The sequence below is a fragment of the Lichenostomus cassidix genome, chromosome 26, assembly GCF_008360975.1.
Source record: "Lichenostomus cassidix isolate B80296 chromosome 26, HeHo_3.0, whole genome shotgun sequence".
Lineage (NCBI taxonomy): Eukaryota > Metazoa > Chordata > Aves > Passeriformes > Meliphagidae > Lichenostomus > Lichenostomus cassidix.
In genome coordinates, this window is record NC_139506.1 from 318430 (window position 1) to 332397 (window position 13968).

The following is a 13968-nucleotide window of genomic DNA, read 5'->3' on the forward strand; positions in this document are numbered from 1 at the left end:
TGGGCAGGGCAGAGGCTGGAGATCACAGCATAGGGCTGGTGAGCGATTTATCTTCTCCAGAAATGTGGGTCAGGGGTATGGCTGGCTGTGTTGGTCCACATGAGACAAAGGGTTGTCTTCCAACCTCAACAATTGTGGGATTGAGGATGAGGCTGGGGAAGAACAGGGAGCACAGGGGTCTGGGGTTACAGGGACTGTGGGAGGACATGAGGGAGAGCAGGTTGTATGGCGGGGTCGATGCAGGATTAAGGGAGGGCTGGGGTGGGCGGGTCTGGTGTTAACGCAGGCGCTGAGGAAGGCAAGGGGGATTAGGAGGTCCAGGGAGAGTCTGGGGGTGCTGGGGGGCAGTAGGTGGCTGAGGAGTTGGCAGTGGGGGTGGGGAAGCCCTTAGCCAGAGGGGTGCTGGTGCTGGGGACAGGAACCATGTCCCCAAAGAAAGGTGACCTGGCCCTGGCTTACCCAGCCCTGAGTGAGCCCAGGGGGCTGCTGGAGGGGCCGGGCCCATATGCTGCCATCCCATAGGAGGGGGCAGTGGGGGCTGCTGAATGTGCAGGTCCCGGGTGGCTATTCCTGGCGGTCCCGCCTGTGCAGGCAGATTGGTTTGCAGGGAGGTGACAAGTGCCAGCCAAAGCCTATAAAAGTCACCCAGGCCCTGTTCTGTCTCAGTGACCTGGTTCCCCCCTCCCAGCACAGCCGTCCTGGAGCAGAAACTATTGGTCCAGAGAGGAGACACCTGGTCCTGAGCAGGGATCCCAACCTTGGAGTCCAGACCCCAGACGCAGAGGAGAGATCTTTTGTCTGGAGCAGGACCTCCAAAACAGAACAGAGACCCCAGAACATCCCCTTTCCCAGCCCTCAGGATTTGCAGTGATGACCGGCAAAACTGCACCTGCAGCCAAAAAACCAGCTCCGGCAGCTGCCAAGAAAAAGGCAGCACCAGCCTCAAAGGAAGAACCAGCCCCGAAGGAAGAATCAGCCCCAAAGGAAGAACCAGCCCCAAAAGAAGAAGCAGGCCCAGCCCCAACCCCAGCTGCTGAAGAGCCTCCAGCTCCTGAGCATCCCCCAGAGCAGCCCCCAGCCCCCACAGATGAACCTGCTCCCGTCCCCACGGAAGCTGGAACAGAAGTGACTCCAGCACCTGCAGAAGGTTCCCCAGCTCCCCCAGCTGAACCTTCAGCCCCTGAAGCTAAACTAGAGAAACCAAAGGAAGGTGAGTGGGGAACACCGGAGTGGGGAGGGGAGAGAAGCAAGGCTTGGAGGGGGCATGTGCTGGGGAGAAGGGATGGAGGGATGAAGTCATCAAGGATATTTTTGCAGTGGAATAGGGCTGGGGATTAGGAGGATGGGTGGACTGAAGACAGACCTGGAGGCTGAGTGATTGCCCTCCAAGAGCACCGGTACTCAAGCCCTGCCCTCACCACTGTGGGTTTGTTACAGAACCACCCAGCTGCCCCTTGTCCTTGGCTGTGGAAGAAGTGAGTGAAAACTCATTAACACTGACCTGGAAAGCCCCAGAGCAGACGGGCCGGGCGGGCCTGGATGGATATATGGTGGAGATCTGCAAAGATGGAAGTAGGTCTGGGCTTTCCTGTCTTGTGAGCGTGGAGAGATGTTGTGTAGTTGTAGAGTGGGATGGGACTGGGTGGAACCTGGCAGTGCATACTCCCAGGCAGCAACTCCCTTTCTATGCCCAAATGGGTCCATTTTGAATGGTAATGTATTTTCCATGGAGGAACAGGGCATGCCATTGGCTTCAGATAGTAATGATGTCTGCATGTATCAGCAGGCTTGGTGGAGGCTGGAAGGAAGGTGGCCATGGTGGACCGAGGTGGGCTGGGAGGTGGCAGTAATTGTACAGCAATCATCTGTGGTTCTCCAGTTGCATTGCTGGGTGGTGGAATGGGATGGGTGGATAAGATTTGTGTTGAATCTCTTGAGGCCCTACTGGGCTTTGGGGTGAGAGTGAAGGGTCTGTGTGACTGGGGGCATCTGCAAGGGGAGGCTGGGCTGGAGTGGTTTGGGTGATCCAGTTGGCCCGTGGACCTCAGGGAACTTGACCCTCAGCTGTTTGGCTTGTGGCACACACAATGGATACATTCTTGGCTGTGGGAGGCTTCCATCGTTGGGCTGGGGCTGGAGAGGTTACCACAGCTGGGTGGGATGCGTGAGGAGGCCCTTGCGTGGGACAAGGAAAGTGGCAGCCATCCCTGGAGGAATCTGTCTGACAGCCACCCAAAGGGCCCAGTCTGGATGCTCTCCTGGCTTGCTTTGAATCTGTCTGGAGGACAGGAGAGCTCCAGTCTCTCAGTCATCACCCAGGGGCTCTGGGACTGCTGTATTGGGCTGGTACAAGACACTGGTTGTCTAAAATATGCTGAGATTTCAGTGAGGGCTGGTTCAAGCAATGCTAGTGGTGAAGGGAAAGAGGAGCTTGTGAGATTTGGCTGCTCCAATGGCATTGACAGGAAAACCATCTTGTTCTAAAGGTACACAAGATGGCTTGGCACATCCTGGCACATATGGGTCACTCTTGTTGCTCACCTGGGAAACCCAGTCCTTGGGGAACTGGGGCAGTTTGTTTTCTAAGTGAGAAATGTCTTGAGAGGTTTGCACATGGCAAGGCCATGTTGTCTGGGGCGGGGGGAGGGCTGGACTCTGGACTGAGTTTGAGATGTCCCTTCCAAGCAGGAAGAACACTTGGTCCACATGGCCGGGGCAGGTCCTGAGCAGACCTTGGCTGGTGTGGAGGAGTTTTTGGGGGCCATGGTGAGCCCCAGTGTTGTCCTGGGGCAGTGAGAGGAGTGGACTGGCTGGCAGGGAGCTCCAAGGATCTTTCCTTTCAGAAATGCAGCTGGTCAGCAGGGACGTGTTCACTGGCCTGATGCCTTTTCTTGCTTGCAAATGTCCTTGTGCACCAGTGCTGAGCTCCTGCCAGCACTTCATACCCCACACTCCTTAGAGAGGGAGGCCAACCTCCCCTCCAAAGTCCCTTTTTCTGCTGGTGCCCCAAATCATTCCACCTTTCCAAGGAAGGGGTTCTTTGCCTCTGGGTTTCACCCCCTGGGCCTTGATCCTGCTGTTCCAGGTGTATCTGTCTATCCATGGCACATCCAAAGTGCTGTGCCGGGTCTGTTTCAGGTTCAGACTGGAAAGCTGTGAACCAGGAGCCTTTTCTTTCCACCCGCTACACAATCCCAAACCTCAGCTCTGGGGACAAGATCCATGCGCGGGTGACGGCTGTCAGTGCCAGCGGAGCCAGCATCCCAGCCACTCTGGAGCAGCCAGTGCTCATCAGGGAGATCCTCCGTGAGTACTGCTTCTGAGGGCAGAATTCCTGAGTGAAAGCTCTGTCCATCCCTGTGGCCTGAGCAGCCTCTCACAGGTCCCATCCAGGTTTTGACAGATGTTTTTCTCAATGCCTGTGTCCAGTTCCCTTGGGAGAGGCTTCCTGACCTCACCAGTCTTGCTGATGGTGAAGTTTTGGGGGAGAAGGACTCAAAAGGCAGAGCCACATTTTCCTATTTCATGTCAAGAGCTCAGAATCCACCTCCCCCTGAGCATGTCTCCTCCCCTTGTCCATGTCACATCCCGAATATGCCATGGCACACATTGGACAGCTTTGTTTATTTAGCTCAGGGAAGTCAAGAGCTGGTTGTCTGGAGCATGGGAACTTTAATCATGCTGAACTCGCTAATGAACGAGTTGCTCCCATGCTTAGCAAGACTCACATTCCTCCTGGGGTGCTGCCAATGTGCCGAGGCTGATGCAGGAGGGCAGGGCTGGCTTGCATTCAGCAAACAGCAAATACAGACTTATTTTCCCTTTACAAGGGAATGCTCAAATTTTCCTGTTATTCAACACATCAGATTTTTAAGCTGCTTAAAAATAGTAATAATACTAACAAAAGTTACTCCAGAAACCACCACCTTTTCGTAGGAAAATGCTTGGAGAAGACTATCAGCCTGTGGAAAGGGTCCTGCAGAGTCCATCCTCCTGGTGTGCTCAGAGGAGGTGAATGTGGTTTAAGGGGTGGTGGCTGCACCTGTTCACCTCTGACCTCAAAGCCATCCCACTAAACCTTGTAGAACTGGGAAAACTGGGGTGTGGGGGACTGGCATGAGATGCTGAATGCACAGCCTGTGCTTCCCACATGCCATCCCTGATGCCAGAGCTTTGTCCCAGCCACATGGAGAGGTGTAAAACCCAAAGAGCTGAGACACTCACCCACAACTTGATCTTGCTCCACAATAGTAGGTTTTCCTTTTTTCTCCTCTCCTCTCCTCTCCTCTCCTCTCCTCTCCTCTCCTCTCCTCTCCTCTCCTCTCCTCTCCTCTCCTCTCCTCTCCTCTCCTCTCCTCTCCTCTCCCTCTCCTCTCCTCTCCTCTCCTCTCCTCTCCTCTCCTCTCCTCTCCTCTCCTCTCCTCTCCTCTCCTCCCTCCTCTCCCTCCTCCTCCCTCCTCTCCCCTCCTCTCCCCTCCTCTCCCCCTCCTCTCCCTCCCTCCCTCTCCCTCCCTCCCCTCCTCCCTCCCTCCCCTCCCTCCCCCTCCCCTCCCTCCCTCCCCTCCCTCCCTCCCTCCCTCCCTCCTCTCCTCCCTCCCTCCTCCCCTCCCCTCCCTCCCTCTCCCCTCCCTCTCCCTCCCCCTCCCTCCCCTCCCCTCCCCATCTGTTGCTTCCTGGCCTTCACATTTTCTCTGGGCCTGCATTTTGTACCTCTCACCAGTTCATTTATAGCACCCCAGGGGATTTTAAATAGCAGCGGTTGGACAGCATGGAGCTTAACAACAGGTGGGATGAGTGGGCTTGGGAGGGGGAGAGGGACAAGGAGAAACCAGATGAAAGATCACTATGGGAGTCACATTTTGCAGGGGATGAGGGCAGGAAAAAGGCCTTTCCACCATGCCGCCGTGTCACCTGAGCCACCGACCTCGGCCAGCCCCATCCCTCTGAGGGAGGCACCGGGAGCTGGAGGAAACACCCATGAATTAAAATTCCTCCCCCCCCTCCCCCGAGATCAGGTTTCCCTGCCTTGCTGAGACTGATGAGCCCAAGTGGCAGCACAGAGGGATGGATCCCTGCACAAATCACAGCACGAGCGGAGCAGGGATCGTCTCAGCTGTTGGAGAGGCCATCTAGGACTGCCGGGCATCTCCCTGCCCTCCCCAGCCCTCTCAGCTGTTTGGCTCAGGCCTGGTTTATTCTGGCCGGGCTCCCTCCCCAGGGTTAAGCTCCTGCATGTTTAACCCTGACAGAGACACCCTACGAGGGGCTCCAGACAAATCCCTGGGTGGCACTGAGCCAGCAGAGTTATATGGCTGCTATTCCACCCGGGGAAGGAAACACACTCTGTGAGCATTCTCTAGTGGGGTTTGTGCTTGTCTTTGTTATGTTCCCTTGGGGACATTTGCCTTTGTCATGAGCCTGTGGCTTCCACAGCTCTGCTGTGACCAGGCACCTTCTCAGTGTCTCAGTGGCCTGGAGTACACAAAGAAGGTGGAAGTTGAGCCTTGTCCTTGTCAGAAGTTGGGCTGTGTGCCTCTGGAAAGTCGGGGGAGAAATATTTCCCAGCTGGGAGATGCTGTTCCCTGCCTTGACACCATGTAGATTGTGCTGTGGCTCTTCTAGTTAAGCCCATGTTGTCTCTATTGTCTGGCTGTAATGAAAGGGGTGAATGATCCATTGGAGTGCTGCCCTTGGGTTGGTGATCTGGGATCTCAGGGATGGATATCACTTTGGGGTACAGGCAATGGGATAGGCTGGCACAGTCCTGCAGGGGAGCAGCACCATCACGGAAATGAGAGGGAGGAGGTGGCCCTGTTTGGGTGGATTTTCTTGGTGGCCAAGCAGGGGTGTGTATGGGGGGTCAGCCAGTTGGGGAGTGGGAGTTCCTTGTCTCACAATGAATCCCTGGTCCCCAGAGCTCCCGAAGATCCGCATGCCTCGGCACCTGCGGGAGACTTACATCAGGCGTGTGGGGGATGCTGTGAACATCATGATCCCCTTTCAGGTAGGTGGGTGATTTGGGATTTAATCCCCTGGGCATTTCACTCCAGGTTAGCTCCTGCAGTGCCTGGTGCCAACTGTGCTCTGACTTGGCCTGGTCCCTATGTCTTATGGGCCAAGGGTGGGAGATGGGGTGGGAATCTCTCTCCTCTTCCTGCCCACATCCCATTTTCCCCCTGCTACATCTTTATTGATGGTGCTGCAATGGGACAACCCCAAACACATCAGGACACAGACTGGCTGTTGCTGCTGTCTCAGCCAATGAGCCTAGTTCAGCTTGTGCTCCTGGCCAGGATCTGGCCACATTCCCCAGGACCCCACAGCACAGCATTGGGGTCCCTTGAGGCGACCGGCTGCCTTTGGAGCAGGGCAGCCCCAGGGCTGTGTAATGGGGGAGTAATGCTGACACTGCTGGGCCAGGCTGGAGGTTGTCTCCTCAGCTGATCTCTCTCATCCTGTCTGGGAGATCATCAGAGCATCCTCCGCTGTGGCAGCTAACCCTGAAACATGTTGGACAAGCAGGGGGGAGTGAGAGGCCCCTGAGCTAAGGGACTTGTCCATGCCATGTCTCACAGAGTTGGGACTCTGTGCTTGGCCATGCTCCAGGCATGAATTTTCCCTGAATGCTGAGTTCAAGCCCTGCTGCTAAGCTGGAGCCTGGGCTTTGCACCCCGGCCACGAGAGCACAGTTCTACCCTGGCAAGTAAAGCTGGGCTTGCTGCATGAGGATTTTGGGGAGACAGCATATTCCAGCCCCATCCCTGGAGCCTGATGGCTTCCCATCAGTGAGTCTGACAGGAATCAGCTGTAGCTTCTTCCCCAGGGACTGCTGGATGGGAGAGGTGGCACCTGGGCCACTGCTGCCTGGACAAAGCAGGGTGGCTCTGCCACCCTTCTTTCCCAGCAGGTCCTGCTGGGGCCATGTGCCCGAGTAGCTCCTGACCTGCCTGTTGCTCCAGGGAAAGCCGCAGCCTGAGGTGAGCTGGGCCAAGGCAGGGCAGCCCCTGGACACCAACCACATCAACATCCGCAACACGGCTCGGGACACCATCTTCTACATCCGCCAGGCCGAGCGCGGGGACTCGGGCAAGTACGAGCTCACCGTGCGGATCAACGGAGCCGAGGACAAGGCTACCCTGGACATCCAGGTGGTTGGTAAGCTGGCGATGGGACCCTGCAGGGACACTCTGGGGCTCATTTCTCCTCCTAAGTTGGGTAGGTCTTGTTCTGGGTGGGGTGTGATGGGTCAGGGCCAGCAACAAGGCAAGGGACTGTGGGGACCCTGTTCCAGTGGGATCCTCATCAGGATCATGCATGTGAATTCCTCTAGCTGGGAATGCAGAGTTTCTGCCAGCCCTTGCCCCTCTTAGCTTCTCATCCCTCGTGTGCTGCACCAGGGTGAAAAGAGATTAAAAAGGAGGTCAATGGATTGTCAAGGTACAGAATGTGGGGGGAGCAAACTGGGATGTCACCCTGAGGGGTTTTGTGTTTGCAGAGCCACCGGGCCCCCCCCAGAACTTGAAGCTGGTGGATGTGTGGGGCTTTAATGTGGCCCTGGAGTGGACCCCCCCTGTGGACAACGGGAACTCTGACATCAAGGGCTACAGGGTGCAGAAGTCAGATAAGAAGAGTGGGGTGAGCCTGGGCACTCCTGGTGCTGAGGATGCACTGACAGAAGAGAGCAGCTGCACTCTTTGCCTCCCCCCACACCTTCTCCATCCTTGTCACAGCCTGTCTTTCCTCACTACTCTCTTTATTCCTCCCAGAAATGGTTCACGGTGCTGGAGCGCTGCACCCGTACCAGCTGCACCATCTCCGACCTCATCATTGGCAACACCTACTCCTTCCGAGTGTTCTCTGAGAACATCTGTGGGCTCAGCGAGAGCGCTGCCGTCGCCTCTGGGGTGGCCCACATTGAGAAGACAAGTGGGGACACATCCCTGGCTGAGGGGCAGGGGCGTGTGATGGCCAAGAGGGGACCTGAGCAATAGGCCAGTAGGGCTTCCTTAGAGTTGTGCTGATGCTTCCGAGCTGGCCCCCAGAACAAACCCAGCAGGGGTGAGGCTGAGCATCCCCAAGGTCCAGAGGTCCCCTGCTCCCTTCTGCACCTCATTTCTCCTTTGGGGAAAGCTTGTGCCATGCTCAGACCCCAGGGAGGGACCAAGGCCTGGACATCCCTGGGCTGAGATGGAAGCAGGAGCTGGGAAGGATGAGAACAGCCCTGGCTTTGGGCCCGCAGCTCAGCACCAACCAACCCCTCTCTCCCTCCACCTATTTCCATCATGCTCCCCAGTAGCACACAGTGACCTGGGGTCTCTGCCACCTGCAGAGCTTCCCTCCAGCTCCTCTTTCTGTCCACTGAGATTCGGAGATGGAGTGGGAGATCCAGAGGGTGCCTGGCCTGGGTCTGACCTGCTGCACACAGTGGGTTTGGGGATTAGCATCCCCCTGTTCCCTGTGGGGACAGAGCACTACCATATCATGGTTGGATGAGGAGACAGGTCTGGTCTGAGCTGAGGGCCAGGTCCTCAGGTCAGGCCAGGTGACACTGAGCTTCTTATGTGAGGGAATATAAGTGGTTTTGGGCACCTTGTGCTGAATCCCTGTGCTGGTCAGCCTGGGAACCTGAGCTCTGCCTCAACCTAGAATTAATTATTTCCTTAGAAACCACTTACCAGCCAGAGAAGATCACCCAGAGGGACATGATGGAGCCCCCAAAGTTCACACAGCCCCTGACAGACCGAACAACCACGCGGGGCTACAGCACTCACCTCTTCTGCTCTGTCCGTGGCTTCCCCCAGGTTGGTGGTTCCTCCATGGACAGCACCACCTTGGCTTGGGGGCACCAGTGGGGTTTTTTGAAAGGTGGCTGGAGGTCTGGGAGATGGTTGGTCCTATTGGATTAGGATTGGATGAGGTTAAGGGGCTGCAGCTGCCTTCTGAGTCGAATTGGGGCAGGTCTGGGGTGTTTCTGCATGGAGATGGGAGACTGGTCTTAAATCAAGCCATGTCCTATTTCCTCTGTGCTGGGGGAGGAAGTGTGGAGCAGTGGTTGGGGCTCATGAGTGAGAGATTTGAATCTTCAAAGTACTTCTGACTGTGAATCCCACCATGGCCACCAGCTTCAGGCAAGGCCAAGACAAAGGCAGGGAGAGGATTTGGGGCCAGTTAGATTTCTCATTTCTCTCCCTGCTTTAAACTTTCAGCCCAAAATCATCTGGTTGAAAAATCAGATGGAGATCCGGGAAGACCCGAAATACATAGCACTGATCAAGCAGGGCGTGTGCTCCCTGGAAATCCGCAAGCCTGGACCTTTCGATGGGGGTGTCTACACCTGCAAGGCTGTGAACCCCCTAGGGGAAGCCTCGGTAGACTGCAGACTGGATGTGAAAGGTGAGATTGGCTGAGGGGAAGGAGGAGAAGGAGCCCTTGCCTGCCTTTTCCTGGTCTTGCTTTCCCTGTGTGTGGTTTGTCCCTGTTTTTTGTTGATCCTGGTGGCGAGGGAGTCTGAGGACAGTGGGCACTGTGGAGCTGCAGCTTTGGGCTTCTTGGGTTTATGGTCTTGAAGTATCTTGAAATCACCTTTCCTTATTCATGGGAAAAAAAAATGGGGAGGAAATCAGAAATGGCAGACCCAGAGGAGCTGGAAGAGACCCAGCCCAGCACTGGTTCCCCCTGCTCTTATCCCAAATGCCCTCCTCCCCTGCACCTGGGCTGCTCTGATTTATGTCTCTCCTGCCCAGACTTCCCAGCTCACATTTCCCTGCCACAGCAGAGCACCGGAGCAGCTCTTGCATGGAGCTGCCCCACATTGCTCTCCGTGGCCTCTCCTCAGCCTGCGGGAGGATTGCTGCCGACACAAACTCTGCATGTCCCTGTGCTGGCTGGGTGTCCTCAAACACCTCCCTCCTATTTCCCCTCCCATGGCTTCCCAGCACACTCATGCCCCCAGACATGCTCTGCCCCACTTCCCACACAGGCAGGGCTCCAATCCAGCAACCCTACCACCTCAGTCCCTGTGAAAGCTCCAGGGCTCTTGGTGTGACACAGAACGTGTGACATGAGGTCAGTGCTCAGCTCTGCAGGAGCTGCTGCTGCTGGAGCTGCTGCTGCTGGAGCTGCTGTCGGAGCTGGTGCTGGAGCCTCCAGGAGCCCTGACCCAGCTAGCCCCAGTCCTGCGGCCCCACAGGCATGTCCTCAGTTCAGCCATGCAAGGATTCTGTGAAGTCACAACACCATGGAATGGTCTGGATGGGAAGGAACCTTAAATTTCATCTTATTCCACCTCCTGGCATGGGCAGGGACACCTTCCACTATCCCAGGTTGCTCCAAGCCCTGTTCAACCTGGGTTTGGACACTTCCAAGCATGGGGCAGCCACAGCTTGTCCTGGACAATCTGTGCCAGGGTCTCCCCACCCTCACAGGGAAGAATTTCTTCCCAATACCCCATCTAACCCTCCCCTCTGGCAGTGGGAAGCCATTCCTCCTTGTCTTGTGCCTCCAGGCCCTTGTCCCAAGTCCCTCTCCAGTTCTCCTGGAGCCCCTTTAGGCACTGGAAGAGGCTCTAACATTATCCCTGGAGCCTTCTCTTCTCCAGGCTGAACACCCCCAGCTCTCCCAGCCTGGCTCCAGAGGGGATGCAGCCCTTGGAGCAGCTCTGTGGCCTCTTCCGGACTCTCTCCAGCAGCTCCATGTCCTTCTTCTGTTGGACCCCCAGGGCTGGGGCAGCTCTGCAGGTGAAGTCTCACCTGAGCAGGGCAGAGGGGCAGAATCCCTCTGGAGCTGCTGCCCATGCTGGGGGATCAGCCCAGCTGACCAAGGACATTGAGCTGGGCATTGTGCTGGAGACACAGAGCACCTGGGAATCATGCAGGCTGGGATCTCAGGGAAAGCTGGTCAGGAGCAGACAGTGATGGTGGTGTGTGCGATTGCTTGGAGCAGGTGTGTGCAGGGATGGAGTGTGCAGGTGCATGTTGGCTTGTGGAGGTACACATTGGGGTGAGCACAGTCAAAAGGGGAGGAAGACAAGGAGGTTTCAGGGAGGTTTTGTCTCCTGTGCTCTCTTTGCAGTGCCTAAGTGAAGACAGATTGGAGGACAAGACAAAGAGCAAGGTAGGTCTGGGTTGGGGCACTGGGATGGAGGGAGAGTAGATCACTTCAGGGGTCTGGAATGGGCTGAGTGTCCTGGATTAGCCCTTGTCGCCTGTTGATGGAGTCCTAGCTCAGGTCTTCTTCATCCCATGGCTGGAGATGCATGGGTGGAGTGGGGTGGGATGATGAACCTGAGGGAAACCTGTCCCTTGTCAAGGTGGAGAGAGAGCTGTAAATGTAGCTGTGTTTGTCCTGCATTAGAGCCATGGCAGGGATGTGTTTGTCACCTGACCGGGGCTCTCCCAGTGCCCTCTCAGGACTTGGATCTCGTTCCTTTTCCCAGGTGGATGCTGCAGCTGCTAGGTGGTGGCAGAGCACATGCTGATGCCCCTGGCCATGGTCTCTGCTGCCTGCTGGACTGCCCCTCCCTGGCAGTGCTATGGGGGCTGCACCTCAGCCTGCCATGGCAGGGCCCTCTCTGAACCTGTCCTTAGCTGTGACAATAAAACAAACCCAACTGAGGGGCTTTGGTCCTAATAAGAGCTGCCAAATGCCTCTGTCCTGCTTGTTGTGGGGTTGGCTTAGGTGGGGGGAGGTGGACAAGTGCCAGGGATGCTCTGGGGTCGCACAGGATTCCATCCACCCATAGGTGGAGGAGATGATTTTTGAGCTTGGAAAGGAAGTACCAGCTTTATGGAACACATATAGAAATGACTGAACCTGAAGGAGCCCAACAAGGAGAAGGAGAATGCAGAAGGATTCTCTTCTGGAGCTGGGGAATGATTCTGGCTGGAGAAAAAGAAATGCAGTCTCAAAGCTGTGACATGTTAATGCTTCGTTCTCAAAGCACAGTTTTTTCATCCATGCGAGTGAGGCAGCAATCCAGCCAGGAGCTGTCACCTCTCCATGGTGGGTGCAGGACATGTTGATGTGTTACCCAGAGGAGGGGACTCATCCCTGTGAGCTGCTGATGGCTCATGTGCAGAGATGAGTCATCACTTGAGCTTTGGGCCAGGTCAGGGCAGAAACTGGGTGTTACCACAGCCTAGTGCATGAGCGCTACCCGTTGAGCGCACGGTTATCCAGGGTCAGCAGCGCGGGGTGACCCCTCCAGCAGCACTGCCCCCCTTGGACTGGGGGCATGAGGGCAGGAGCTCTCCCAGCTGCGTGGCAGCTCCATCACAGGGCCAGACCCACATCCTACCTGTGACCTGGCTTCCCCTGGCACTGCCAATGTCAATGCAAATCCAGCCCAGCATCCACAGATCAGAGCCCATCCCACCCTTGGTGCCTAGGAGAGCAAAGTCAAGCAGTGCCTGTGATTAATCAGACCCCTCTCTGCACCCCTCTCTCCTTTGTCCCCTGTGTCCCAGAGCACCTTCAGCCCAAGCTGAAGTCCTGGGTGTGTTGCTCTTCTGAGGAGCTCAGCACTGGCACAGCACTACAATCCTCAAACAATCCTCACATCAGGATTGTTTCCACCATCAGAGGGCATTGTCAGATTAATTTTATCCCACCACTGAGCAGGACAGATTTTTGAGGTGGTTGGGACAGATGGTGATGCCACAGGGTGGAGGTTGCAGTCCCAGCTGGCAGGTGGAGAGCTGGTTTTCCCTGACATGCTCACACCCGGCCCTGGACATTGCTCGGGGTGTCCTGCAGTGACACCTCGGGGTGTCCTCAGGGTGACCTGTGCCAGGTCCTTGGTGTTCCTGGCACCTGGGTACATGGCTTTGGCCAATGGGATTCTTTGTGTGACAGGTTCTGGAAGCAGGCGGTGAGCTGATCTCCAGGACTCTCTCATGCTGCACACTGTGCCCTTTCTAGGCCCTTATTCCAGTCCTGCAGGGCACAGACTCTGTTTGCAAACCCACAGGGGACTGTGGGTAACAACATCCACTTTTAGTGAGGGCTCCCCGGGAAAGGTCTGCAGAGCACAGAGTGGAAAAATCCACTGGATGTTATTTTTCCTGAAGCAACCATTCACATGCCTTTTAATTTATGAGCATCCCAGTCACCAGGTCCCTGGGTACTGTGGCAAGGATGAGGCAAAAGTGTCAGATCCAGGAAAGCAGCAGAAATAAGATGCAACTGGGAGTCAGAGCTGGGGAAATAGCAGCACTAATCTGAGGGCAAGGTGCTGCTCTTCAAAGGGACCACGGGCTTAGCCTGAGGGGTCCTCTCTGCGCTAATCTGGGGCTGCAGCATCCTCAGGCACTGCTGACATTAGCATTCCAGGAGACCTGAGGCACTTCCCTCTGCCCTTTCCAGGAGATGCTGGCCCTGGCCAGAGCCGGGCACGGCATGGCACGTGGCAACGTGGGGGCTCAGGAGTCACTGCTCTGGGCAGAGGGCAGATTTGGGATGAACCAAAGCCTCACCCTCATGTGAGAGTTTCAGCCCTGGCCCCAGGGCACCTGGTGATGCCTGGGAGGGGGTGTGGGCTGAAGCCCAGGGGATATTGCTGTTCCCAGGGGATCAGCACTGGCACAGCACCTTCCACACCATGGGAAGGTTGGGAGAACACCTTCACTATGATGAGGACTAAGGGAAGGATTTTCTCCTGTCCTTGCCTCTGTTCCACTCCCTTTTTCTGCAGTATGGTCTAAGCCAGGAGCTTGGATATGATACACTGAGGCCCCTGGAAAATGTGGGAGGCTGAGCCTCTCCTTTCTTTCTTTCAGCCCTCCTTGTACCTCCAGGCTAAACAGAGCTAGCTGCAGCAGTGGAAGAAGGGATACCAGGCTGCTCCACTGCCTGTGCTACACACTCCCAGCATTGCTAAAAATCACCCATAAATCTCATCCATCCAAAGTTCTTTTCCTCTGTGCACCCCCAAGCCCTGTGGGAACTTGCTGCAGTCCCTTTGCCCATTGC

At 56.1% G+C, this 13968-nt stretch overlaps 1 protein-coding gene across 1 annotated transcript; it reads left to right on the top strand.

The window, feature by feature from the left end:
* Nucleotides 1-663: 663 nt before the first annotated feature.
* MYBPH (myosin binding protein H) lies at nt 664-11635 on the top strand. The gene is made up of 11 exons (XM_085083144.1): nt 664-1210; nt 1438-1572; nt 3139-3306; nt 5916-6004; nt 6960-7155; nt 7496-7635; nt 7767-7926; nt 8665-8801; nt 9207-9393; nt 11071-11112; nt 11435-11635. Exons 1-10 carry the CDS (start codon nt 871-873, stop codon nt 11079-11081), a joined length of 1563 nt encoding a protein of 520 aa, XP_084939270.1. The 5' UTR covers nt 664-870; the 3' UTR covers nt 11082-11112; nt 11435-11635.
* Nucleotides 11636-13968: the final 2333 nt, after the last annotated feature.